The sequence below is a fragment of the Pantherophis guttatus genome, chromosome 1 (assembly GCF_059756535.1).
Source record: "Pantherophis guttatus breed Tessera chromosome 1, ASM5975653v1, whole genome shotgun sequence".
NCBI lineage: Eukaryota > Metazoa > Chordata > Lepidosauria > Squamata > Colubridae > Pantherophis > Pantherophis guttatus.
The window spans coordinates 120,237,942-120,264,418 of record NC_142063.1 but is presented as its reverse complement, the minus strand read 5'-3'; the positions used below and the strand labels follow the sequence as shown (position 1 = coordinate 120,264,418).

At 40.6% G+C, this 26,477-nt stretch overlaps 1 protein-coding gene across 1 annotated transcript; it reads left to right on the top strand.

Moving 5' to 3' along the window:
- On the top strand, positions 1-26,477 carry RUFY4 (RUN and FYVE domain containing 4). Its single transcript, XM_034421752.3, has 13 exons — positions 1-170; positions 1,019-1,131; positions 3,480-3,543; positions 4,934-5,040; positions 5,817-5,945; positions 9,891-9,997; positions 11,460-11,603; positions 12,496-12,559; positions 14,662-16,644; positions 17,284-17,390; positions 18,502-18,645; positions 22,084-22,215; positions 25,118-26,477. The coding sequence occupies exons 3-13, from the start codon at positions 3,498-3,500 to the stop codon at positions 25,218-25,220; spliced, it is 3,066 nt and encodes a 1,021-aa protein (XP_034277643.2). The 5' UTR covers positions 1-170; positions 1,019-1,131; positions 3,480-3,497; the 3' UTR covers positions 25,221-26,477.

Here is a 26,477-nt window from a genome sequence, read left to right as displayed (position 1 = left end):
TTCCCCCGCAGGAGAGGAAGATGTGGCGCTACGCCTCCGGTGGAGGAAAGGGCACCAAACGCTCGAACCCGGAAAGAGGTTTTCCGTCGAGAAACTTTCGGTTTGCCGGTAGACATCGGGAGGTCGCAGAGGAACCGCAGGGCCAAGGGCCGGAGGGGGCGGACATGGCGGTGAGTCTCGGAGCTGCAGGCGCTTTACATCTCTGACAGGAGGGCGGCCGGACAGAGACACTCCGCTGTCTCCTGATCGCGCCCCAAAATTCAACAATCCCGCCTCAAAGTCCAGCTATCCCTCGATCGCGCCCCCCAAATCCGGCGGCCACCGCTCAACTCGATCCCGCAGGACGTCGAGAAGCTCTTCTCGGTTCCCACGCCCCTAACTTGATCTGCCCGACCGAGAAGCGAGCTAGCCGGGCTTCCGAGGAAACTGACTAACACCATCTTCCAGCTAGCCCTTTCACCCTATCCGGGGTTAGATTTCCATTAAGTATCTCAAGATGCAGGAAGATTATTCCTACGCGGTTAAGTACTTTTCTTCACAGGAACCGGTGTAGAAATCACTCTCAGGGGGAAAAAAAGAGAAGAAATAGAATATACCATCCCTCACATAACATATCTGGAGGGGAAGGTCTGCAGTGCTCCTGTTCATTCTTCCCTTTATCTGCAAAGCAGCTTTTTAAGGAATAGTGATGGTTGCATTTCATTCACAAACTGAACCAGCCTTCCCAATAACACTACTAGGCAGCCTAGTGGTTCACAATATCATCTGAAAGGCCTGGCAATCACAGTGGTACTTGGCTTTTGTTTTCGCTTCAAGACATACTGAATTCCCCTTTTGCTCCAAATTGCAAACTGCCCACCAAATCACAATGCAGAAAACAGCAAAATAGTCCAAGTAATTGCAACCGTTCTTCCTGTTGCCCGGGCAAGGTCTGAATCTAAAAGGGTTAGATCAGGCCTACATTAGTGCTCCTTTTTCTGGAAACCATGGAGATTCTAACATCACATTTTCCCTTTAGGGAAGGAGTGACTTCCAGTGGAAAAAGGAAACCACTCATGTCTGGCTATCCAGAGATCCGGTGTTAGAGCTCGTTTTTCCAGTCCTCAGCTAGGATCCAGTCTCTCGAATCAGGTATGTGCAGCCTGAGCTGCTCAGAAACTGGAGGCAAATGCCAGGATTGCCAGCAGTAGCTGCCCTGGGGGGCAACATGAAGGAAGCAACTGTAAATAGATAGCTGTCTCTGTCAGGCTGTTGAAAACTGCCCACAGGTAGGTTAATTCTCAGACTTCAGGAGGTCCACATTTGAACTTGCCTACAGGGAAAACATCTAAAAAGTCTCTACAGAGCTACGGTGCAGAACTGAGAGAGCTGGATCTTCTACAGGTTTGAGAGGCATGAGATCAAGGGTGGGGAAGGAGAGGACGTCATTTGGTCTGGATCTTAAGCTCAGAAGTGGCTCAAATTTATAAATTTGCATTTTGAAAAACAGCATTTAAGTAATGGTTATGATTTTTTGATTTCTTATTTTGTGTCAGTAGGTCATCATTTGTTGTTCTACCCACGGGCTGCAAAAACTGGGCATTGCCAAGGTCTCATTTGACTTCTTACAAGGCCTGAAGTGATTTGTAAATGTTCCTTGAATAGGCCAAAGATGCAAAGCATGTTGATTGGGGACTAAGACCTTTTGAATTATTAGGCAAATATAAGAGAAGGCAGGCTTGGTCACTGGGATATTTTGTGTGGTTCCAAAAGTAGCTCGAAAATTTCAGGGGGTGGGGTAGCCTTAAGGATAAAAGGTTGCTAGAAAGTTGAAAGGAAATGAAGTTTGATTTTGTTATTGTTGTTTCTGTTTTCTAGTGCAATCTTTATCCAAATTAGAGAGGGGTGTTTGGTTGTCCCTCCACCCCCGTTCCTTTCAGAAGAACCGATCAGGATGGAAAATAGAGTGGGGAATAAAGGAATATATGAAGGCAGGAATAGAAGTATGGTTGGCACAGAAACTCAGGCTGAAAAGCCCTTTGAAGCGAAGAGTAAATAATGAGAAACTAATTGAGGAAGTATTACTTCCTCCTGAGTTCACATCAGTTGGGATAGAAAGGAGCTACCTAACAGATGGAAGAAAAATAAGTCATTGAAAATTATTAGAGTAACAGAGGAGGGTTGGACTCTTAGGAATTCAAAATCTCCTTTAATTAGTCTTAAACTCAAGTAAAACAAGAAGGATTAGTCCTGATTAGGACTTGGATGGGAATCTTCTAAGAAATACTAGGAGAGTGGACTAGATTGAGAAACTGAAAAACCTTCCCAGAGGAAGGTATTAGCAAACCACATCAGCATTGCTGCCAAGAAAACTGCATAGATCTATCCGAAAAATCCCCAGGAGCTAAACTCATTGTAAGGGAGACTCATCTTCCACTGTCCAGGGATCACTATCAGGAGAAAAAGTGATGGCAGAAGTTTCCATTACCACAATATGGATGTCTCCAAGGTTGATTTCCATGGAGAGACATATTTGCATTGCTTGATGATCCTTGCAAGGGGAATGTCCATCTGAATCCATCAGATAGCAAACTGTTTGGGTGATCAATTGAAGGAGCACCTAGAACAGCAGATGAAGGAGGAGCAGGAGAACCTACTAACTAGTTTCCTGCCTGTCTTTTCAGCCTCTTGGCTTCCTTCTTGTGAGGTAGGAAGAAAGGACTGGTGGCTCCATGTTTTCAGAAGACAGCTGCTGTGAAATACTCATCCTAACCAATGTTGTCCATTTGAGATTAGTTAGTTTAGTTCTTTGTATGTTTTAGGGAAGAAATTATTGCTCAGAGTTTTCAACACTTCCTGGGTGGAAAAAATGTTTTGTTTTATCAGGATTAGTAATCACTGAATAACAATAATCTGCAAACTGTTATGAGCAAAAAAAAGAAAGATTCAACTACCTTCTCTTAATATGGAAGGTTATATATTGTGCATTACATGCAACCTATTTTATACTGATGTTTTTAAAATGGGTATTGTACATGTCTGTGCAGCCATCAAGATATGGGCCTGGTGGCTCAGCAGACTGATAGCATTGTGATTAACACCATCTGTCTGCAATTACTGTAAGTTCAAATCTCACCAGGCTCAAGGTTGACTCAGCCTTCCATCCTTTCTAAGGTAGGTAAATTGAGGACCCAGTTTGTGGGGGCAATAAGCTGACTTTGTACAAATATACAGAAGTATGAAGGCTATTGCTTAACGCATTGTAAGCCGCCCTGAGTCCCCGGAGAAGGGCTGCATATAATTCAAATTAAAAAAAAAAAAGACATGAAATTCCCAGAAAAAGGGATCCTTAACAGTAAAAATTTAAATAACAATGCATATTTAAATAATTTTTATTTGTTTACGACACCAGAATCTGCTTCCTTGAAATATCCTTACTATTCTTGCTGACTGTAGACCCAGCATGGAATTTCCTTAACTAATAACTGTTTCCTTTGAAGGATTGGTGATATGGAATTATGGCTGCTGACAGAGAGATACTTCATGTGATTAAGGATTTAAAGAGTAAGTATGTATGACTGCTCTCTTCGCTATAGGCATTACTAAAATGATGGGCATTATCTGGCTTCTGCTTGGACGTTGGGCATATTTCTCACATATCCCTTGGAATGGAATTCTTTTGTATTATATTATGTTTTATACCTTGTGTCTGAACAAAGCACAATTGATGGCTGGGGAATAGGCAGTTTCTGCTGATCTTCCCCCTTAGGAGAATCACTTAGAACCTAGCCAGAATTAGAAAGAGTGAGCAGACCCCAGTCACTGAATTAAAATTAAAACGGCTTTTCAGTTTTGCAAATATCTAGCTAGAAAGAACTAGCCAGAAAACCCAAGGTAAGTGCCTATCATGCCACAGGCTAGAAAAGAAACCACTCAGAATGGGATAATTAACTCAGTGGAATCATATGTGAGTTTAGCAGGAGCTTATACTGGCCTCAGTTATGCTTCTGTGGCAAACCTCATGAATCCTCACCACAACATGCCTTCCTGTAATTTGAAAGATGTCTGTAAGAATAAAAGGCAGATTATTCTAAGCCTTACTCACTGCATCTACAGTATCTAGCAGGGATGCCCATAAACTGAAGAAATTATTCTGATGCTTCCCTGATAACTCTTATACCGGACTTTACACATAGGAGGTTATAAGTATTGACCATAATGCTATCTGTGTTGACATTGTTGTGACGACACTGTCATATATACAGTAGGCCTTAAACAGATTGCCATCAGAGATGGGATCACTGGGTAAGATCCTAACCCAGACACGGATGGGTTCTTGATCAAGCAGGTTAACAGGGCTGGAGTAATAAAATTAAACTCAGAGTAGACTTGGCTTTGTTAGAAGTTCAGCGATAAAAAGTGCAGACCCTCGCAGGCAACTTATCCTGTATGGAGGCAGTGATACCCCTGAAAGTTGAGCTTTCTAGCTAAAGGTATAAATAATAAAACAATAAGTAGGGCATCCCATCTGCTAACATATTTTACTCTGCGAGTCAACCTGCTTTTGATTGATTGATTGATTGCCTCTCTGCCCAGAACAGATCACACTTTTTAAAAATCTGTTCCTTTGCAAGAGGGCAGGTGATGGCATAAATAACCTTGCTGAATGAGCTTTTTTATGCTCGTTCCATCATTTTGCTTTCTGTACATGAGAACTGTGTGCAGCCTTTAAAAAGTTTTCATGGGAGTCAGCCTCTTTTTTTTTTTGCTAGTTTATGAAATCCCTCTATGGGATCTTCCCAGATATATTTCCTCCTTATTCCTTGTTCTGATATTTTGGTTAGATTGTAATGGGTATGTTTGGCAAACTCTCTTCACCTGATTTTAACTTTAGGAGAAGAAATGCTACAGCAGGACTCAGATGTTTTATGAATTCGCTCTTTCCCCCCACTAGATACACTGGTTGATTTGAACCAAAACTACCGGGAGCGGGGTCTCCCAGTGACAGATGGTAGCCAGGAACTGCAACCCTTCTGTGCCCAACTGGAATTTCTACTGCAGGTATGAGACTTAATTGTCAATTCTAGGACTTTGCTTGACAATAGGACTCTTGGGCTCCTGGAGGTAATAGCAGGGGTTGCTCCAGTTTCAGCAACCCTCTGCTAGGACTTAGTTCAAATCTCTGGCAATGTGATCTGTTTCTCTTGAAGCGGGGAGAGAGAAGAAAGGGAGGAGAAGGAGGGTGTGTGTGTGTGTGTGTGAGAGAGAGAGAGAGAGAGAGCGCGAGTAAGGGAGAGAGAGGGAGAGAGAAACTAGGAGAGAGAGGGAGGGAGGGAGGGAACTGTCCTAGCTAATTTCTGCTCATTGCATGTGTTGGTAGCCACCATTACCAAAAATCCTCATAGATAGCCCCAAAGAAATACTGTATAGCCCCCAATTAAAGACTGGTCTTCTACTCCTGGATTATAGAGTATATCACAAGAAATACAATTTAAATTGGTTCTAGCTACTAATGTTGTAACATGATGCACTCCCAGCTTTTGAAATCACTCCTTACCCCTTAGGCAAAGTCTCACCTCTGTTCTGCCCCAACAGAATTTTACTTTTTGCTATGTGATGAAGAGGAGTAGTACAGAGTTATTTTCCCCCAGCATTCCTATCTGAAACTCCAGTATCTTTATAGTATTCCCTAAAAACATGCTTATTTAGAAAATATATAACCACCTATTCTTCAGTTCTGTCACCAGTCAGCTTATAATCAGCTACTGAATCATTAATGAGAACATCAATGAAGAATATACAAATGTTAATAATATTTCACTTCCTCCATATTCTAGTATGATTTGAAAGAGAAGAAAAATCTCTTTGGACAGAAAAAAGATTATTGGGATTTTCTGAGCCGAAACTTCACCCGGCTAAACAGCAACCCACATGCAGGGGTTCAACATGTCACTTCTTTGGACAAAGTAAGATTAGCTTATATTTTATGTGAATTTATTGTGGAATATGGGGCAGTGTAGACTGGTGAGAACAAATCAACTATGCTGCACTTCTCTTTGCCATGGGAAAAGATAGAGGAGGTATGGGGAATTCTCCACCTCTGGAATGTTTCAGATATTGATGAGTTACAATTTCTAATACCTTAAACTGCAAGGCTAATGATGAAGGATCATTCATGACTGCTAGCTGGGCTATTGTGAGTAGTAATTCAGCAACATCTGTTAGTCATGCACTGGTGACTTAAACAACACACCATTCAAGAAGCAAGATATTAAGATGATATTCACAAACATGGCAGTAAATGCTGTTATGTTTCTACGGCTATACTTCAGCCTGGTACCTTCCAGATATGATATGTTACAAATCCAGCATGCTGGATGAGGAACTGTACTCCAATTCATTTATCTAGAGGTGGTTAGGTTTGGAAAGATTGAGGTAATTATTTTTTTTCATTTTTGGAAAATTTTGGAAGTGCATATGAGTGCATATCATAAGAAACACTAAACATCTTAAAAAAGGAAATGTAGTTACTATAGCAATCTGGTTAGTCAAAACTATTTGCCAAAAGTACAATCCAAGATTTACATCTTCACATTTATCTCTTTCTACAGCTCCATGTTTAAGCTTTTAAAGATCTACCCAGATACACAGTGTTCTTTTTATTTTTAATGTCTGGGACCAAGATAATCTCATTGCAATTTCCTTAATTTGAACAAATTTGAACAAAGCTGCATTTCAGCCTTTCATGCCAAGAGCATTCTGTTACTGATCACATGTACATATAAATAACCAAATTGGTATGGCTTGTTCTAACCATAATTTCTTGAACAACCCCTTTCACTTGCTTTACAAATAATTCTGAGTCATAAACTGAAGTTTATAAAACTGAAACAATTGGGTTTGCACGCTTTGATAAACAAAACTGAATATGCTACATTATTTCTTAGGTCAGCGTACAGTTGTGAGATTTGTTGAATAGAATTATTGAATAATACTACATCCCTTGTTGGCAACCTGCATATGCCCAGGAGTTCATACTGTATTTCTTCCAAAAACATTCTTTTCCAAGTGAAATAATGAGATGTTCTAGAATTGTGCTCTGCGTTTTAAATAGGCATTAGTCTTTGTGTTTGACAAAGGGATCCCAATAAGAAATGGAAATTATGTTCCTATGGAAATGTCCATGACATACAGAAATATTCAAAGATCCATGTTATCTAGTATTTTTAAAGAATCTTTTTCACTTTAATTTTTACCTTTAAAGAAGAAAAATTTTGAAATTTTGTCATCTAACAATTATAATACACACAGATTGTGATTAGTGTGAGTTTGATTAATGTAATATTCTATTTAGTGCACAATGTAATTTGATACCAGGTCATGCTTAATATGACCCAAAATGCAATTATTGCAAGGATTGCTCATGCTCAATTAAGGCTAACTCCCATGTTGTTGCAGTTGGGATTTTAGACACTGTTAATCTTTGTGGGTGCAAAATGGAAAAAGGAATGATTTCACATCTGTCTTTCTTTTATTAACATCCTTTAAACTTAAGTCTATCGATAGAAGCAAACATTGTCACTGATATTCTGGTCCTTCTTTTAAAAATCTCCTATAATATTTCCAATGTTATAGTGTTCTGTATCATTTCGTAAAACCCAATTTTCATCAATACCAAAGGCAGTTTTCTTTCTGCCTTGCATCTTTAATCCCCTCTAGTGTCCAATTTAAATCATAAAGTCTCTAATTTCTGTTATGACTTACAGTAGACAACATAATTCTGGTTTCCCCCAAAAGTTGTTTATTTCATGTAGTCGGTTCCAACATTTTATAATAAAAGTTTAAATATTCCAAATTTCTCTAGTCCCTTAATTCATGTATAACATTTTTGGTTCCAAATCTTATTTAAATATTTTGCCATTTATTTCAAATTCTTTAAGTTCTTAAACATATAGTTAGTTTTTCTTGTATACAGAAATGAAGATAGACTTACCGGCTGCTTTTTCAAATTTGTCATCCCAAAGATCTCTATAGCTTTAAGATAGTTAGATAAGCAATTCCCCAAACAGGTAGAAGCAAGGTTAGTAAATTTAGTGTGCTTTAAAAGGCTTCGTCATGGTTGTGAGTTTGATAATTAAACCAGGGGTGAAATCCAGCAGGTTCTGACAGGTTCTGGAGAACCAGTAGCGGAAATTTTGAGTAGTTCGGAGAACCAGCAAATACCACCTCTGGCTGGCCCCAGAGTGGGGTGGGAATGGAGATTTTGCAATATCCTTCTCCTGGAGTGGGGTGGGAATGGAGATTTTGCAGTATCCTTCCCCTGCTATGCCCACCAAGCTACACCCACAGAACCGGTAGTAAAAAATTTGAATTTCACCATTGAATTAAACCCTTTATCTCCTGGCATTCAAACCAATGGGGGACCACTGTCCTGCCTAAGGAGCAGCCACCTGGAGCACATGTGGGTCCCATCTCTTTATCCTTGGTTTGAAAAAATGTTCATGGCTTATTTTTAGCAAGCTGGAACCAATTGCCATTTTTTCCACAGAAATATCACTTTGAATCATGCACCCTCAAATAATGTGACCCCTTTGTGGGATTCATTATCAGTGCTAATCAAGACCTAGTTGTAATTGGAGTCACCTCTTATGGGCACTGAAGATTGGGTTGCAACTCTTTGAAGTGTTATTTTTTCTTTGATGAGAAACTTTTTATTTGTTTATTTTAGTTTGTCAAATATGTATGAGATAGCAGGTCTAAGTATAAACATGGACATGAGCACATGAAATGAGTACAATTAAATGGGGGCAGTAGGACAGGGACGGTAGGCACGCTGGTACGCTTATGCACACCCCATTATAGACCTCTTAGGAATGGTGTGAGGTCCATGGTAGACAGTTTAAGTTTAAGGTTGAAGCTACAACTGTTGAAGTTGTGAACATAGATTATTACAAAAGTGCATATACAGGAGATACAGCTTTCCCTGACATACTTAGCATTGTTGTATTACATTGCTTTCTTTATACAAGTAGTTCTCACTTAACAATTGGAACCAGCACCTTCATCACTAAGAGATGCAAGCACTAAATCAAACATCATGTGAGCACAACTTGCAACTTCCTTCCCCTTTGAGTTTGTTTGTCAGAAGCCGGATAAATGGTAATCACATGACAGCAGGAACACTGTGATCATCATAAATTTGAGGACTGATCATAAATTTCAGTGTCATTTTAAGTTCCAAGGGTCACTAAAAAGGGCAGTCATTATCTAAGGATAACCTACATATGTGCTGTATGTATATATACCCGAATATGTGTGTGTGGGGGGGTGCATACATACATGTACCTACAAAATAAATACATGCCAGTGGTGGGTTTCTACCGGTTTGCCCCGGATTGCGAACCACTAGTGGTGGAGGCGGGAGGCTCCGCCCACCCGCCCGGACATCATCATGGATGCTCTGCGCATGTGCAAAAGGTTCTGCGCATGCGCAGAAGCGCCACGAGCGAAGCAAGCACACACACACACACTCACAGTTCCGAAGCGGTAGCAAAGGTAAATGGAACCCACTACTGATACACGCTATACTGTTTAGAATCTGTCAGTCATAGTTCTATATCAAGGTAGCGCAGTTCCCAAGGAAATTTGGTGATAGTTCATTCTTTATTCAGATTCTGGTGAAGAACATCAATATGGGTTGATTTGCACCAAGATTAGGACATTGGCACAATGGATCGTTGCAGTGGAAGCAAGTGGGAAAGACAAATTACAGGGAACATGGAAGAAGATGTAAGCCAAGTTGGATAGCCTAGAAAGAGTGTATAAATAAATACATTTAGCAAATAGGGCAATTTAAGGAGTTCTTTACTACTTTGGTCTTTTGTTGGAACATACATTTGTTTCTTCGATAGCTGAAAACCGCTGTGGGGAAAGGCCGTGCTTTCATCCGCTACTGCCTGGTCCATCAACAGTTAGCTGAGACCTTGCAGCTCTGCTTCATGGAACCAGAAGTCACCAGGTAAGAATCTTCCCTTGCAATTATTCAGTACCGGTTTGGAAACAGCTTGATCAAGGGTGCTATTCAGCAGGTTCTGGAGAACCGGTAGCGGAAATTTTGAGTAGTTCGGAGAACCAGCAAATACCACCTCTGGCTGACCGGAGTGGGGTGGGAATGGAGATTTTGCAGTATCCTTCCCCACCAAGCCACGCCATGCCCACCAAGCCACGCCTACAGAACCGGTAGTAAAAAAAATTGATTTCCACCACTGAGCTTGATCTCTGTATTGTTGGAAAGTTAGGCTGATTTATTTCTGGTTCAGGTACAGAACAGGGAAAGCTACTGTGAAGTTCAGCTATCTGTGTGGTTCCACGTTGATGAGAGCTCTTCCTCCATCTGTTTTCCAGATTGCTGATTTTTTTAAGACCAGTAAGAAAATGCTAATGCAGTGATTTTTATTTTTATTTTTTTGCTTTAATTTATATGCCGCCCTTCTCCGGAGACTCAGGGCGGCTTACAATGCGTTAAGCAATAGCCTTCATACTTTTGTATATTTATATACAAAGTCAGCTTATTGCCCCCACAATCTGGGTCCTCATTTCACTTACCTTTGAAAGGATGGAAGGCTGAGTCAACCTTGAGCCTGATGAGATTTGAACTTGCAGTAATTGCAAGCAGCAGATGTTAATCTGTTAATAACAGTGCTTTAGTCCACTGTACTACAGGCTCTTTACAAGACATGTCATAAATCCCCTTCTATCTATACAATTTTTAAAAATTAAAAGGTGTAAAATTGACAAGATTTAATAAAGGCGCCTTATTTTGTTTTTGCCTCTCTTGCTTTCTTCCATTTGGTATGGAGTGCAGGTGATGAGATTTTTGTTGTTGCAGAGAGTGTGGTAGCTCAAGGCACTGATACTCACCCTTTCGTCTCAGTATTTCAAGTCAACTCAGATAGAGTTAGAGCCCAAATTGCTTCTGAGGTTTTGTGGGATGAAAAGCATGGCAGAGTGGAAATGCTCCTAGAGAATTCCCCAGCTATCTTCACAGGGTAAACTTTTTTAAAAACTAAGAGATGAGTTCAGAACAAAGAAACAGCTAGTGCCAAGATAACACTTACAGTACTTTTGAATTAAATGAATTATACTTAAATGCTATTATTTAAATACAATCAAGAATGAATGAATGAATTAAATTTTTAGATAGGCTTTGAGAATCTCACTAAAGATTTCAGGGTTCTCTTTGCCCTGGGTCTCAATATAACCCTGACCCCAATTTAGAGGGGCAATCCTTGGTTGGCAGAGTTAAAGGGGTGGTAGATGTATGTTAACTGTATTAATTTCTCTTGCATTCTCAAGGTTCATAATAAATAGGTGGTCCCCCGCCTTCTAAGCCAGTTACATTTGTTTGGCTCTGGTGGGAATGGAATGGAGGTAACATGGGTAGCTGGGAGTTAGTATGCTCTGTTGTTTGTTCTTTGCAGTGAGTGGTACTATGCACGTAGCCCCTTCTTGGACGAAAAGCTACGGACAGACATTTTGAGCTCCCTCTATGAGTTGGATGGCATTGCCTTCCACCTGGCCCTCCGCAGAGAAGATTTGGATGCTGCATGGCCCATAGTCTCAGAGTGAGTAACAAGTAACAAACCTTCCCAAATGTGAAGAACTTGAGATTCACATTTAGCCATCTCACACTGATGTTTCTGAATAAGGCATCTTGGAGCAATATAAGGGAACAGTTTCATGGTTTATTGTTCAGGTACCTATGTACTGTGGCAGGGGTGGGCAAATATGGCCCCTTTATGACCTGTGGACTTCAACTCCCAGAATTCCTGAGCTTGGCTGTCTCAGGAATTCTGGGAGTTGAAGTCCACAGGTTGTAAAAGGGCCACAGTTGCCCACCCCTGTACTATGGAACGTATATTCCTCCAACCTTCAAAATGCTGCCATAAGAAGCGCAGCTGCATTGGAAATTATAATCAGGCTTTAGCTATTGTGTTATTTTTTTACAAATACGCTTCTCTAGTATTACAACATTTATGTTCTTCTTTTCTTTCCTCCTTTCATCATCGTTCTCCACAACTTTACAAGACTAGTTGTTCTCCATATTCAGATTCATGTACTTTTTCTGCTAGTGAACCCTCAGACTCTGTGAAACTTGCACAAACTCTTATGTGCCCTTGTGAACTGTTTGTGGTCCCTTTATGCAATAGTCTATAATGCTCCTGTGTATGCACCCTTTCTACTCTTCTCACAGATTTAAGCCACATTGTAATCTGTAATGCTCTCTTCGGGGTAATGGTGAAGAATCTGTGATTGCTAAATGCTAAGATTTACAGCAGCCATGATAGGGAATACCAGAAGTTGTAGTTTAGCCATTTCTGGAGGATCACAATTCAAACTGACTTCAGGTAGCTTATTTTGAGAAACCTCCTCCAGAAATGCTATGAAACAGAGCATGGAAATTAGATGCTGAAGTCAGCAGTTTCCTCCTTGATCTATTATTGTTATTTTTCCTAGAATTTTGCCACAATTTTCCACCAGAGCTGTAAAGTACACCCAATCAGAGGATGGATTGTCTAAGGTATAGAGTTTATTTATTTAACCTTTCTTCTATCATGGGCTCCAAGTGTAACCAATGACCAAGTCTCACCTGTTTACCTTCAGTAATCAGCTGTATAATATGTGTCTTGAGGCTATACCAGTTTTGCCTCTGCTTCCTTTATACATGCAATTTTTTTCCTGCAGAAGATACCAGCAATGGTTTGGATTCTTGGTTCATTCTAGTATTTTTGTCTATTAAAAAAAAGAAACGTAGAACTTTCCGCATAACTCTCCACAAAACTGATTATGGACTCAAGGACAAAAATTTATAAATTGCTTTGTAAGCCTTCTGGTTGAGATGCTACCTATTCGTTTTCACAATAAATAAATAATATGCATGATGCATATCATATTCAAACTTAGAATTTCAGGGAAAGGCTTTCAAAAGTTGAAAGTAGATCACTTCTTCTATTACTAGAGCCATAGTAGCACAGTGGTTAGAGTGCAGTACTGCAGGCTACTTCTGCTGACTGCTGGCTGCCAGCAGTTCGATTCTCACCGGCTCAAGGTTGACTCAGCCTTCCATCCTTCCGAGATCGATAAAACAAGGACCAAGATTGTTGGGGGCAAAATGCTGTCTTCTGTAAACCGCTTAGAGAGGGCTGTAAAGCACTGTGAAGTGGTACATAAGTCTAAATGCTATTGCTATTTCCCATAAAAGCCATTTTTCCCAATCTGGTGTTCCTCAGAAATGTTTGGAACAATTTCCACAATTCCAGTCAATCCTTTTTCTTATGTGAATATAAAGGCAAACATTTAGAAAAAGTTACAAATTCAATTTTGTAATTAAGGGAAGAAGTAACGGGGATATAATGGCTTCTGTAATCAGTATCACTCCTAGCCATCTTCTTTCCCATTCCATTTTTACAACACCTGCTTTGCAGAATTCATCCCGAGAGAGGATGAATGTTCAAGCATAGTGAGAGACTAGGAGGTTCTCGACTTATGACCACAATGAGTCCAAAATTTAGATTGCTAAGTGAGACATTTGTTAAGTGAGTTTTGCCCCATTTTACAACTTTTCTTGCCACAGTTGTTAAGTGAATCATGGCAGTTGTTGAGTTAGTAGCCCGGTTGTTAAGTGAATCTGACTTCCCCATTGACTTTGCTTGTCAGAAGTTGATCACATGACCCTGGGACACTGCAACTGTCATAAATATGAACCAGTTGTCAAGCAAATTTTGATCACATGACCATGGGGATGCTACAGTGGTTGTAAGTGTGACAAAATGGTCCTAAGTCATTTTTTGTCAGTGCCGTTGTAACTTTGAATGGTCACTAAATGAACTGTTGTAAGTCGAGGACTATCTGTACTTGCAAATTGCTGTGCAAATGCTATGCACTTCCTTACAGCAATTCTGAACCGAGGAAGCAGAGAGACAGAACTTTATTTCTGCTCAGAAAGAGAGCCAAAGAAGTAAAATTCTCATGGAGTCTGATTAGACAGGTTTATTGCAAGTAAAAATGGGGATAGGTCAGGGGTGGGTTCTACTTACCTATACTACCAGTTCGCAGCGGGGCCACGCATGTGTGTTTGCTTCACGAGTACGCTCTTCTGCGCATGCACAGAAGCATTTTGATGATGTCGGGGTCGGTGGGTGGGGCCTTCCACCGGTTTTACTACCAGTTCTATAGAACCGGTACAAACCGGGGGCAACCCATCACTGGGATAGGTTGCAAAATCTTGGCTGTGTGTACCTTGGCCCTCATTTATTAATATGTATGTTACCCATTGTATGTAAGAGTAACAATATATATGTTACTCTTTCTTACTGGTCTTGGTTTAATGGGGAAGATGGTAATTGCTTACTTGATATTATTTTTATTTATTTATTAAACATATTTATATGACCACCCAAATCGCAAATAGAGACTCCAGGCAGCTTACACTATAAAAATATGCCCATCTGTTCTTGATCTGCAATATTTTGGAAACATCCCGTTTTGTTCCCAGGCTAAGAGAATTCCATCACACGTTGTTTATGAATCTGCGCATTGTTTTGGCGACTGTAACTTGAAATCTTTGAGTATTTCTATCAGGGTAGTATCATCTTGTACCAAATGTTTATTCATTTACCATAGGCTGGACACTCAAACCAAGAACAGGGGCTTCATCAAGGAAGCACCTTCGTACACAGGAGCAGGCTCAGAACGATGGATGTTCCTGATTCAAGGGTAGATGATCAGTTGAGGCCTGGGCCAGAACAGCCATTGGAGAAATGGATTGGAGTCTGGCGAAGCAGAAAGAAAAGTCTCTTGCAGATGGGTTCCCTTCTGAAACTGAATCCTTTTATGGAAAGGTATGTCCAGAGTCCACCTTCTGGCAAGGAGCAGAAGAAGGCTGATGGTGAATTGCAGGTCCATTTGGAAAAGGAGCAGCCAACAGGCAACGTTTCTTCTATCCAAGGATTATGTTATCCTCAACCCAAACACTGCCTCTGTAGGAAGGTAGATGGGATAACGGAAGGTGAGAGCTTGCAGAAACAAGAATGCTTGAGTACATTGATAGGGGAGATGAGCGTTCTGCAGCAAAAGCTGGCCATGCAACAAGAGGAAAACGCATCTCTAAAGCAAACTCTTTCTAAAGAGAACCGCTCTCTAAAAGAAGAGCTGACGAAGTATGAAGAACAACAGAAAGAGAAAATGGGTGAGCAGGAAAAACAGCAGCAGGAACTGGCCAAGGTAGTAAAAACACTCAGAGAAGCTGAATGTAAGATTGCCAGTTTGACTGGGGAATGTCAAGAGGCCTGGGCCAAGAAGGACGGTGCTGAGAAAGCTCTCAAAGAGGCAGAACAGAGACTGAGTACTCAGGAGGCAGAGAGGAGAAAGCATCTGGCACATATGGAGGCCCAAGATTTGAGGCAACAGCAACTGATTTCTCAATGTCGGGGACTGCAGGAGAAATTAAAAGTATCTGAAAAGAGCCTGGACAGGTGGGAAGAACATGTGGTGGCCATGAAGAGCCAACATGGCCAACTGGAAACAGTCAAGGAGCTGTCAGAAGAGAAATGTTACAGGGCGATGGAAAAAGAAGACTATTCAACCATTCAAGAAATAGATCCGCTTAAGGAGAGACTAGAGAGGAGTTTGGCTGAAATAAAGAATTTAGAAAAAGAGAAGGAGACGCTTATGGAAACTTTTGTGTCTCAAGAACAAAGTCTGGTGCTTTCCAAGCTTGAAATGAAAGACCTTCAGAAAGAGCTGCTGGTGTGTCAAGAGCAACTTGTCACCCTCCAAGTGTCTCTGGAGAAGCAGGAAAAGGCCCTGAGGGACCATGAGAAAGCAGCCCTGAGTTTGCAAAGAGAACTGAATGACCAATCTGCCTGCCTAAAGGAAAGCTTGGAGAAAAACACAACCCTGGAAACTCAGCTAGAGGAAATGGCCAGCAAAAAGTTCCAGCTGGAGGCAGAAACTCTTGAGGACCAGAGGAGATGGGAAAGAACTTTGCAGACGCTCACGGGCCAGCTAAATACTTTTGAGAAAGAAATAGTCAGGCTTCAAGAGGATAAGCAACAGCTCCAGGCCACTCTGCAACAAGCCCTTGGAGAAAGAGAAGTCTTGGTAAAACAGACAGAAAGTACTACCGCTAGTCTGAAAGGGCAGACTCAAGAGATGGCATGGCTTCGAAGCGAGCTGGAGACATTAAAGGCCACCAGCCAAACTCTACAGAAAACCCAACAGGAGAAAAGTGAGAGCATTGCTTCCACATTAAGAGAGGAGTGCCAGAAGCTGAAAAATCAAGTAGAGCAGCTGCAGCTGGAGAAAATGCAAACCACCAATATAGCAAAACAGCTGAGTGAGGAACTGGAGCAATGCTGGAAGTGGCCCACGGAAGATGCTGTTCTGCAGATAGCATCAGTTTCTTCCACCACAATGACACACCGAGCATGTGAGAGCAAAAGCAAGGAAGCCAGGGCTCCTGTCAAGGAAAGAGGCATTGCCACAGAAGGAATAGTGAGATCAGCTTTGACATTGAAAGAGATTCAGGCTGAGGTGCTTCAGTATTTGGAAGGACCTGTAAAGACAGGTGACAGTGCCACACAGAGAATTGAAGTGCATGAGAAGGTACGTGCCTTTTAATTCTATGACAGCCAGGGAATAGGATACCAACAACAACCCTGAGGATGGTTCCACATGTAATTGATATTTATCTTTTAAATTGGATAAGACCCATGGCAAGCCTTAGTTTTTACTAAAAAAAACTATAAGGAACTGGCATGTCTTTACTAAAGGATTCCAAATATCATGCATTGTTAAGAATGCCAACTCTGTTAGATATCACTAGGAATACTTCTAGAAATGAAAACAGGGCTTCAGTGAGGGATACCATATGTTTATTTCTAGAAAATTAAAGGGGCTTTGCTGGTTTTCTGGAAAATTAGCTCCTTTTGGTATGCATAGAGATCACAGACTTTACCAGAATGGAAAAGTTTTAGGAAAGTTTTGCTGTAAAGCTAATGTAAGATGAAGCTGACTTGGAGATGGGGGCAATAGCCATAGTTCTCTGCATTTTGGTGGAATGGAAGTCAGCATGTAGCAATTACATGATTGAAGAATTTGAGGGTTCAGAATCAAGTCTTAATTGGCAATTAATAATTGGCAATTGGCAATTTTAATTCCCGGGAGATAGGTGTACTGTATATGCTCTCTGCCTGAGAGTCACTGATCTTCTGCTGTGCTTTCTTTTCATCCTTGATTTCCCAGAGTCTAGCTGGCCATTTGGATAAAATGACAGAAGATGTCCGGCAAGCAAAAAAAATGTTAATAGCCAAGGATAAAACAATAGGTCATCTCATGGAGCAGCTGAACCGGTGAGAGCCTGAACCCATTATATTTAAAGCTATATTTAGGCAACTGGCCATAGCTCAGGGACAGAGCACATGTCTTGCACTCATAGCTCAAGGTTCAAAGTTCAAGGTTCAAACCATGGCATCTTCAAGGGATGCTTGAAGAAAACAACTTTGTCTAAAATATCAGAGATATATTACTAGTCCCCACAAACACTATCAAGGGACTGTAGATCAAAAGGTGTGACATGGCGTGGCACTCCCTTATATTCCTAATCATTTTGAAGCATAAAGAGCAGGGAGCTTTCTCACCAATCGAGTATTCCTCATTTTCACCCCACTTATATTTTGCAAAAGAAGTTTAAAATCTCTGCGTTGATGTTTTATAAAGCTTTCTCTAATAATGCATTTCATTTGCTTTAAATCAGTGTTTCTCAACCTTGGAAGCTTGAAGATAGGTGGACTTCAACTCTCAGAATCCCCCAGCCAGCCGGCTGGGGGATTCTGAGAGTTGAAGTCCACCCATCTTCAAGCTTCCAAGGTTGAGAAACACTGATTTAAATGGTAAGGACACCAAACACAAGTTCTGGTTTAGTGAACCTGAAGCTGTGAGGCACAATTTCATTGGACAGTGGGCTGCTACCAGTGAAAAGAAGGCCATCTGCAATGATCAGTGTAGACTAAATTAAATGATATGTCTTGGCATGTCTGTCTGCTGTTTGATTCTTGTAATGGAGTGGGATCACAGAGATCACAACAATAGACAATCAGCAGCCTAAAACACTAGAATAGATTCTAAAAGGCTTAGGCTGCTCTAGTAGCATTTCTTCTTGCTTCTAAACTAGAGCAGGGAACCTATGTGATCCATCAAATATTATTAAACTACAACCTCTGGTAAGCTGGCCAGTATGTCTAATAATGAGAGATGCTGGGAACTGCCGCCTCTGCTAGATATCACTAGGATTACCTATGGAATGAAAACAGGGATCAGTGGGAGATGCCCTATGAAAGATGCATAGGTTTCCTTTCTCCACAGGAAAGAGATTCAAAGCACTTTTTTGGAAGGAACTGTGAAGCATTCCACAGCTCTGATATTCAGACCCTGAGTTACACAAGCTTTTCTTTTCCTGCTTAGCTCGCAGCAAGAAAAGGAACAGTTGCAACTTTTGCTGGAGAAAAACTGCCAGGAATTGAAGGAGAAGGAGAAATTGAAAGAGGAGCTGTCGGAACAGGGAATCCTCATCAGCAATATGAAAATCAAACTTTTGAAATTACTGCAGTGAGTAAAGGGAGCCCAACAGGAATCGATAATGGTTTTCTTCCATGTTGGTTTTAGCTTTGGAAATTCATTCTTGTGGGGTTGGGGGAAGCATACTACATAGGTTACAGGCCAAGAAAGCTCAAATTCTGTCCTCGGACACTTCTTCCAGTGTATCCAAGGTATTCAATGAAACTCTAAAAGTAGGCAGGTCCTCTTTTAGAATTGACTTCTCTCTCCTCTCCTCTCTCTCCCCCCTCCCTCCCTCCCTCTCTCTCTCTCTCTCTCTCCTCAAAAGTGTTGCTGCATTAAGCCTCTTCCTATTGGCTAACTATTTCCTTTCTTTTTTCCTAGCCACACTTCCAAGCTAAGTTTCTTCAGCTCTTCTCCTTTCCTCCCCTGTGCATATATTCTGCATGCATCTGTCCAAGTCTGTCTTGTATCCACCGTTCCATACAGGGATGGGTTCTAAATTTTTTTACTACCAGTTCTGTGGGCGTGGCTTATTTGGTGGGCATGGCTTGATGGTCATGTGACAATTCTTTAGGATTTAGCAGAGGTACTGGTCTACCAGGCTTCTTTTTTTCTTTTTTTTTAAATTTGATTTATATGCCGCCCTTCTCCGAAGACTCAGGGCGGCTTACAATGTGCTCAGCAATAGCCTTCATCCTTTTTGTATATATTTATACAAAGTCAGTTTATTGCCCCCACAACTGGGTCCTCATTTCACCTACCTTAGAAAGGATGGAAGGCTGAGTCAACCTTGAGCCTTGGCGAGATTCGAACCCTGCAGTAATTGCAGGCAGCTGGTCTTAATAAGCTTAATAACAGGGTGCCTTAAACTCCTGTACTACCAAGGCTCTTAGTTAGATTTTTTTATTGGATTTATCCTTCTTGTCTTCAGTGTTTTCATACTGCCTTATTTCCAAGTATGTCGTGAACCTTTATTTCTTTAGTGTCAAATTTAATTTTTTCCCATACATTCTCTATTGATGAACCCCTACACTATACCTTTACCCTAGAAATAGAGTTTTTAAAAAACCTGATGGAAACCAGTAAAAACAGCAAATGGAGCCCATTTAGATCTTGTGGCATGTTTTTCCATCATATGAGGATGGAAGGCCACTATCCACTACAGGGCAGATGGCCTACTCATTTGTCTCGACAGGATATTTTCCACATTCAGGTAATGAGTGTAATTGTTTCCATTACAAATACCTGACATTGATTATAATTGATTATATGCCATTAGGTTAGCATTGACTTTTATAATCACACGGATAGATTTTTCTCCATGACAATCTGGCCCTAAACTGATTCTTCAAGCTTTCCAACGATGTATCCGTTGCCTCTGTAACTGAGTTCAGCCACCATGTATTTGGCTGTCCTTTTTTTCTCTGTTCTTTCCCAGCACTATCACAGAGGTAGGCCTTCACAGTACATGGCATTGGTTTTACAAATAGCAATTCAGATCCCAATTAGATGATAATTAGCCAGCTCATCTTTGCTACTACTGTGTTTTTGAAGATGAGAAAAATGATAGTCAATTATTAGGAATCTGAGCTAATTCAAAAAAAAGGGGGGGGGAACATGAGGGTAAAATTGGCACCCTCTAAACAGAATTCTTTTAAATCAGCTCTGGGGAATAGATTTACCTCATGGTGCCTTTCAGATTTTGGCTGGTTAAACTATTCATGTATCTCTGAACCAAGTTAGGAGGAGATGATAATGGGGGAAGATGATCAGTATCCACTTAAAAAGAGAAGGGACAGAGAGATGTTCTCCTTCAGTAAAGGCCATGAAAGTGTGACTCCCTGATACCACTGCAATGAAGCATTCATTTTGAATGACTGCAGACTATGTTCTCACTGTGACTGCTCTCCAGAAGGTAGCAGAGTCATTTGATCTTGTGGCTGTTGTTAATTACTTCCAAGCAGTTTTTATGGTAATTTTCTTTTTGGCCTGCTAAGAGAGATTGTATTGCCTTTCCTGTTAGTCTCTCTGAAATAGGAGGTCCATGAGAAAACTCCCTTGTGAAGCTGGGGATACAGCAATCAGTGCTCTCCTTGCACAGATACATTCATAGTCCAACCTGTGTTTTGACCTGTGAAGATCAAATTGATGTCATTTTGTACTGACAGAGGACAATATCCACTGACAGGTCTGCTGTATTGTATGAAGCCATTTTCAACCAGGTGTTCTGTAATAATGAATGACCAATTTTGCCAAACTAGTTCAGATTTCAAGGTCCCAGCTGGTGACATATTCATTGTCCCGGAGTTATCTTATGCAACTTGATATGTTGTTGATGGAGAATTAACAATGGTAAAAGGGAGGGGAAAAAAAGAAATATCATTAGTTTGATTATTATGCAAGCTTCCTAGTTAGTCACTGGGGAAAGCATAAACCAAAAATTTAGCAGATACTGGATCAATGCATACAATTTGACTAGATCCTCATTATTTAATCTAAGAAAACTTTAAAGAGTTGGGTATGTTTAGTCTAAACTGGTTACGTGATGATAAATATTTAAAAAGCTATTAAATAGGTAATAGAGCAATTTTTTTCTGTTGCTCCAGAAGATAATAAGCAACACAAAAATTACAGGTTATAAGCAAAAGGTTTTGACTAAATGATAGAGGGTTTTCAACAATACAAACTGCTGAGCAATGGAGCATATTTACTCAGAAGATGGAAGATGACGGTTAAGGAAAAGTTTCTTATCTGTATGTCATATATAGAACAATTCCAAAAACCATGTTCATATTGCTTGAAAGTCCTCTTCCTCATCCCTTTGTCAAAAAAAAAAAAAAGTAGTTCAAATGTTAACAGACAACACATTTCAAAATGCCATCACTGAAAATTAAGTGTGCATTCCTTATTCTAGTGTTGAATGGTAGTTCTTTTACTCAGCCCTCATATCCAAAAGATCTACAATTCATGACAGATTCCATCTATCGGGAAGAAGAACATAATCGTTTTAGCATGCAAGGCTTAATCCAAAATTGTATTAACAATCCTTTTGGAGTTGGCCCAAAATATGACCATAAATGGACAAGACCAAACCATTTGAACTGCACTTCCAACAGCAAGATTATTGTAGCTGGATCTTTGTTAAACATTTTCTGAGACATTCAAATACACACAAAGCAAACCTTTTGTTATAGCCAGTCATTTTAAGATTATAAAAAACAAATTTGCTGCTGTATAAAATTACCTTCCTTTGATTTACCATAACAGGATATTCAGGTTTCTTATGCCAGAGGTCATGTAAATCAATTTCATAAACTTCCTCTAAAAAGGAAGTTACAGTAAATTCCTCTAAAACCTCCAACCACTGAGGTTCTTCAAAAACAGCAATAGCATGGGAACTAAATGAGCCAAATACAAATGTCTTAGTGGAACAAACTGCCAATAAGTATTTTGAAGTAAATTAAGTATTTGCTATGTGTATTTTAGGGAGAAGGATGCTTTGTGGCAGAAGACGGAAGGTATCACGTTGCCAGTTGTGAACGCTGCTCCTCAGAACACAGGGTTGTGCTTTCAGTGCAAAAAAGAGTTCAAGCTTATGTCACGCCGATACCAGTGCAGGTGATGTATTTATTTACATCTATTTCTAATTTTGATTTCTAAAGACTGCCCAGTTCAGTTCTGATTACTGGTGTTGTTACCCAGATACAATACCTAGGTAAAGGTAAAGGTTCCCATCGCACATACATGCTAGTCGTTCCCGACTCTAGGGGGCGGTGCTCATCTCCGTTTCAAAGCCGAAGAGCCAGCGCTGTCCAAAGACATCTCTGTGGTCATGTGGCCAGCATGACTAAACGCCAAAGGCGCAAGGAACGCTGTTACCTTCTCACCAAAGGTGGTCCCTATTTTTCTACTTGCATTTTTTACATGCTTTCGAACTGCTAGGTTGGCAGAAGCTGGAACAAGTAACGGGAGCTCACCCTGTTACGCGGCACTAGGGATTCAAACTGCTGAACTGCAGACCTTTTGATCGACAAGCTTAGCATCTTAGCCACTGAGCCACCACATCCCTTATACAATACCTACAAATGACTATAACATGGGAACAAAGCATACCATGATCAAAACAGAGATTGAGCTGTAAGTGGGCACATCACAACCTGTCCCAGAGCTTAAGGAGAAAAAAACCACAGGTTTTCAGAGAAAGATTCCTTCTCCACTGGACTGACAGACCCAATGAATGTGACTTGGCTATTGCAGCTGGTCAGTGCTTGAAAAGTATATCCTAAAGTTGCCAGGCCTTAGTGCATCTTTTTTTCCCTTGGCAGGACTCGTTGGATGGGGGCTTGGGTTTTGCCCCATGGTTTTCTTGATTTTCAGATTTACACAGTACAGTTTACCTGGGGAAAGTATCTTTCCTCAGAATTACCCAGTATATTTTTGGATTAATACTGCTCCCCTCCTGCTTCACTACTATTAGGTTTGCAATAAAACATTTCAAGGGCATCCATTTAGGGAAGGTCACTCATGAGTCACAGTACTTGGAGGTGGAGAAATGACAGACAAGGACAGTGCACTAGGGAGAGTGTTAACGCAACTATCCCTGGCGCTGTGCTCCTGATTCAGTTTAGGTAGTGAGGGAAAGAATATTGGTCTGAATTTACTTGGTAAAAGAAAAGGAAACTCTGCTACAGAGTCTCCCGCTCTGATTTACTTTGCTCAGCTACCACTTCCTTAGGTATCTATGGAGATTCTTAGTCATCCAGGTTATGGTTATCCCACCATCCAGTCAAAGCTGAAGAAGCTTCTTCGGCGAGAAGTGACACATCTTCAAAGAAAAACCAGAAAGTCCAGTTGCCTCTTGAAAAAAAAAAACACCTTTGGTACCTCATTAGGTACTGTCTACAGTTCAAGAGGTTGGCCATTCTTTTCCAGGAAACGGTAGAAAAAGGAAGTCTAAACTCTAGATATGATGTTGCCATTTTTAGAAGCAGAGAAAACAAGTGTGATGAGAAATATCTCATGAGATAAAAACAGAGAGTTAACCTTTAGACAGCTGGGCTTTATCATACCACAATATTATTTGCATACCACACCTTTTGCAAAGGCTCGCAGAAACTGGGGCTGTGATGCCATCATGTTTGTTTATCATGGGCCCATAGATATTTCCATTTGTGATGTACTTTTACAATACACTTCATTGTTCCTTTGCCAGTTGTGCTAATCAGCCCAGGTCCATATGTGTTAATGGCTCTCTGATAGGCCTAGGTTTGAATAGTTCAAATAAAAGATTTGCTCATTGTTTGGCTACTGTGAAACTGTAAATTTTGTATCAAGGGTCACCGGGAAAGAGATTAAAAAGGAAAGTGCTGATATTGTACAGCTTCAACACAAATCTCTGGTGCATCCATGCTTGCAGTATGGTGTCCAGTTCTGTTCTCTGCACCTCCAAAGGGTACTGTATTGTCGCTTTGGAGAAGATGCAGCTAAGGGTCAACTAAAAAGAAGAGGTTAGAGTTACTCACCTGTGAAAGAAGGTTACATGATATAGAGATGTGAAATGACATCAAAGTAGACATTCTTCCCCTCACATAATACTAAGTCCTACAATTACTCAGTTAAGATGATTGACATAAGATTTAAGACATGGGAAAGGAACACTTTTTTCCATGTACCAGTTAAACTGAACTTTGCTATCAGTAGTTGTGGTGTTCATGGGTTAGAATAGTTTTAAAAGAGACAAACTACTAAGATAAGTTTCTCAATAGCTTCTGGTTATAATAACTCTACTTTATGCTTTGATTATTGGTGGCAGGATGTCAGTTATTGGGACACAAACTTGGTTTGTGGGCCTCAATTGGCATCTGGAATACTGGACTAAGGTTTGCAGGACTCATCAATGTTTATATATTTGATATTTACAGAGGTTCATGCTTTTTGAGCTAAGCTAAGGCAATCAATTGTATTAGACTTTTCTTGGCCTGCTTCCCAGGGAGATAGAATAGAACAGAATAACAGAGTTGGAATGTACCTTGGAGGTCTTCTAGTCCAACCCCCTGCTCAGGCAGGAAAATAACATTTCAGACAAATGTTGTCCAATCTCTTCTTAAAAACTTCCAGTATTGGAGAGTTGATAACTTCTGGAGGCAGGTTGTTCCAGTGGTTTATTGTTCTAACTCTCAGGAAATATCTCCTTACTGCTAGGTTGCTCCTCTCCTTGATTAGTTTCCATCCATTGCTTCTTGTCCTGCCCTCAGGTGCTTTGGAGAATACCTTGACTCCCTCTTCTTTGGCAGATAATGACTGCCTTCTGCATTGGTATATAAACTTCACTGTGCGTAGTGTAAACCAAGAAACAAGATTAAACTGTGCTTCTCCTTGCTATTGTGTGAGTTAGCATAATTAGGCAGCATTACTGATGAAGCTGAATGTTCAGCCCTGATTGGATAATTCCCTTCAGATCAGACAGAGCTGGAGCTGGGAATCAGGTCATTAAATTTGTCTTTCTCTTCCATTCCCACAGGTGGTGCCACAGCACTGTGTGTCATGCTTGTTCAGTGAGCGGTGGGCACAAGGAGCGCTACTGCATAGCTTGCTACCAGAAGAGAAATGATCAGAGCACATGAACCTTGCTCTCATCGAGTCATCCTATACTACCCAGCCTCATTGCAAGCTCAGTTACCTGTCTGCGGGCTGGCTCTGAGTGGATTTGAGATATTAGATCCAGAAGAATAAAAACAAAGGGGCTCTTGTGATGATAAAAGAGATCTGCCTATCTCTGTTCAGATTCAGACTGAGCCTGAACAAAAAACACTGAAGTGGTATGGAGCATCCCCTATTTTTTAAACAATGCAACACTATTAATTGTTTGCTTTAATTGGTGTTCTGATGAGATATGAAGCCAGCCTGCCTTCAGCCCTTGGAGCAGTATATATTCCCCCAACCAGCCCACATAAGCAATAAAATATCAAACCTTTTGGAAACCACAAGGCATTTGATCCGGGCTAAGTAATGGAGAGAGATGTTGGCCAGTATGTACTTGTGATTCAGTCATTTGGAGAGATGCAATAGAGGCATGGAGGAGGCTGAATTAATTTCTTCCGGTATAGAATCTCCATGTAGAAAGAAAAAAAGGGAATGTGGAAGGGAATGATCTCATGGTAAACACTCTAGTCTATTCTCACTTCAAAACAGCAGTGCTAAGGTAAAAAGACAAAAGAGAGAATACTAGTGAATGTTTTGGCCACTGCAGAGTTTCTTCCAATCCCCACTTTTTGCTCTGCCCCATTCAGGGACCGCTCAGATGATGCTGACATACGCTTCCAACCTTCCCAAGTTGTCCTCTGTCATCTATTATTCCAGAACAAATCTGTTCAGGAGAAAGCATTCAGGTTCTCAGATAGCCCATGAAAAGGTTTTGCTTCAGTCTCCAATACTTGGTGCTGATAAAATTAGTTGGGTGACAAATCCCATGGTCTTCATCAGCAAGGACCATGTTGGCCTAGTGTTTTGAGACGAATACCCAAGACATCAGTTTATGGGAACTTGATGTAAATTTAGCAGATATTTAAATTGTTAGTACAGAGTTAGAACACTTGCACAATTGGGAAAATGAACTAGGGGAATTGTGGCTAGGAAAGAGTCCCATTCTATGAATAATGATTGTGTTACCAATTGGTACATAATATGTTTATTCTGGTGGAGGGGAGATATTACCATTAGCTCTGGGAATCATAATTTGGCTGCATTCTTATGCTCATCATACCGGAATACAGATTGAAAGAGTCTTGCTCAGGAGAAACCTGTATACAATTGTATCACTAATTATGTATTTGCTATGAAATTATGCTAATTATTTAAGAAATAAAATGTAATGAAAATCA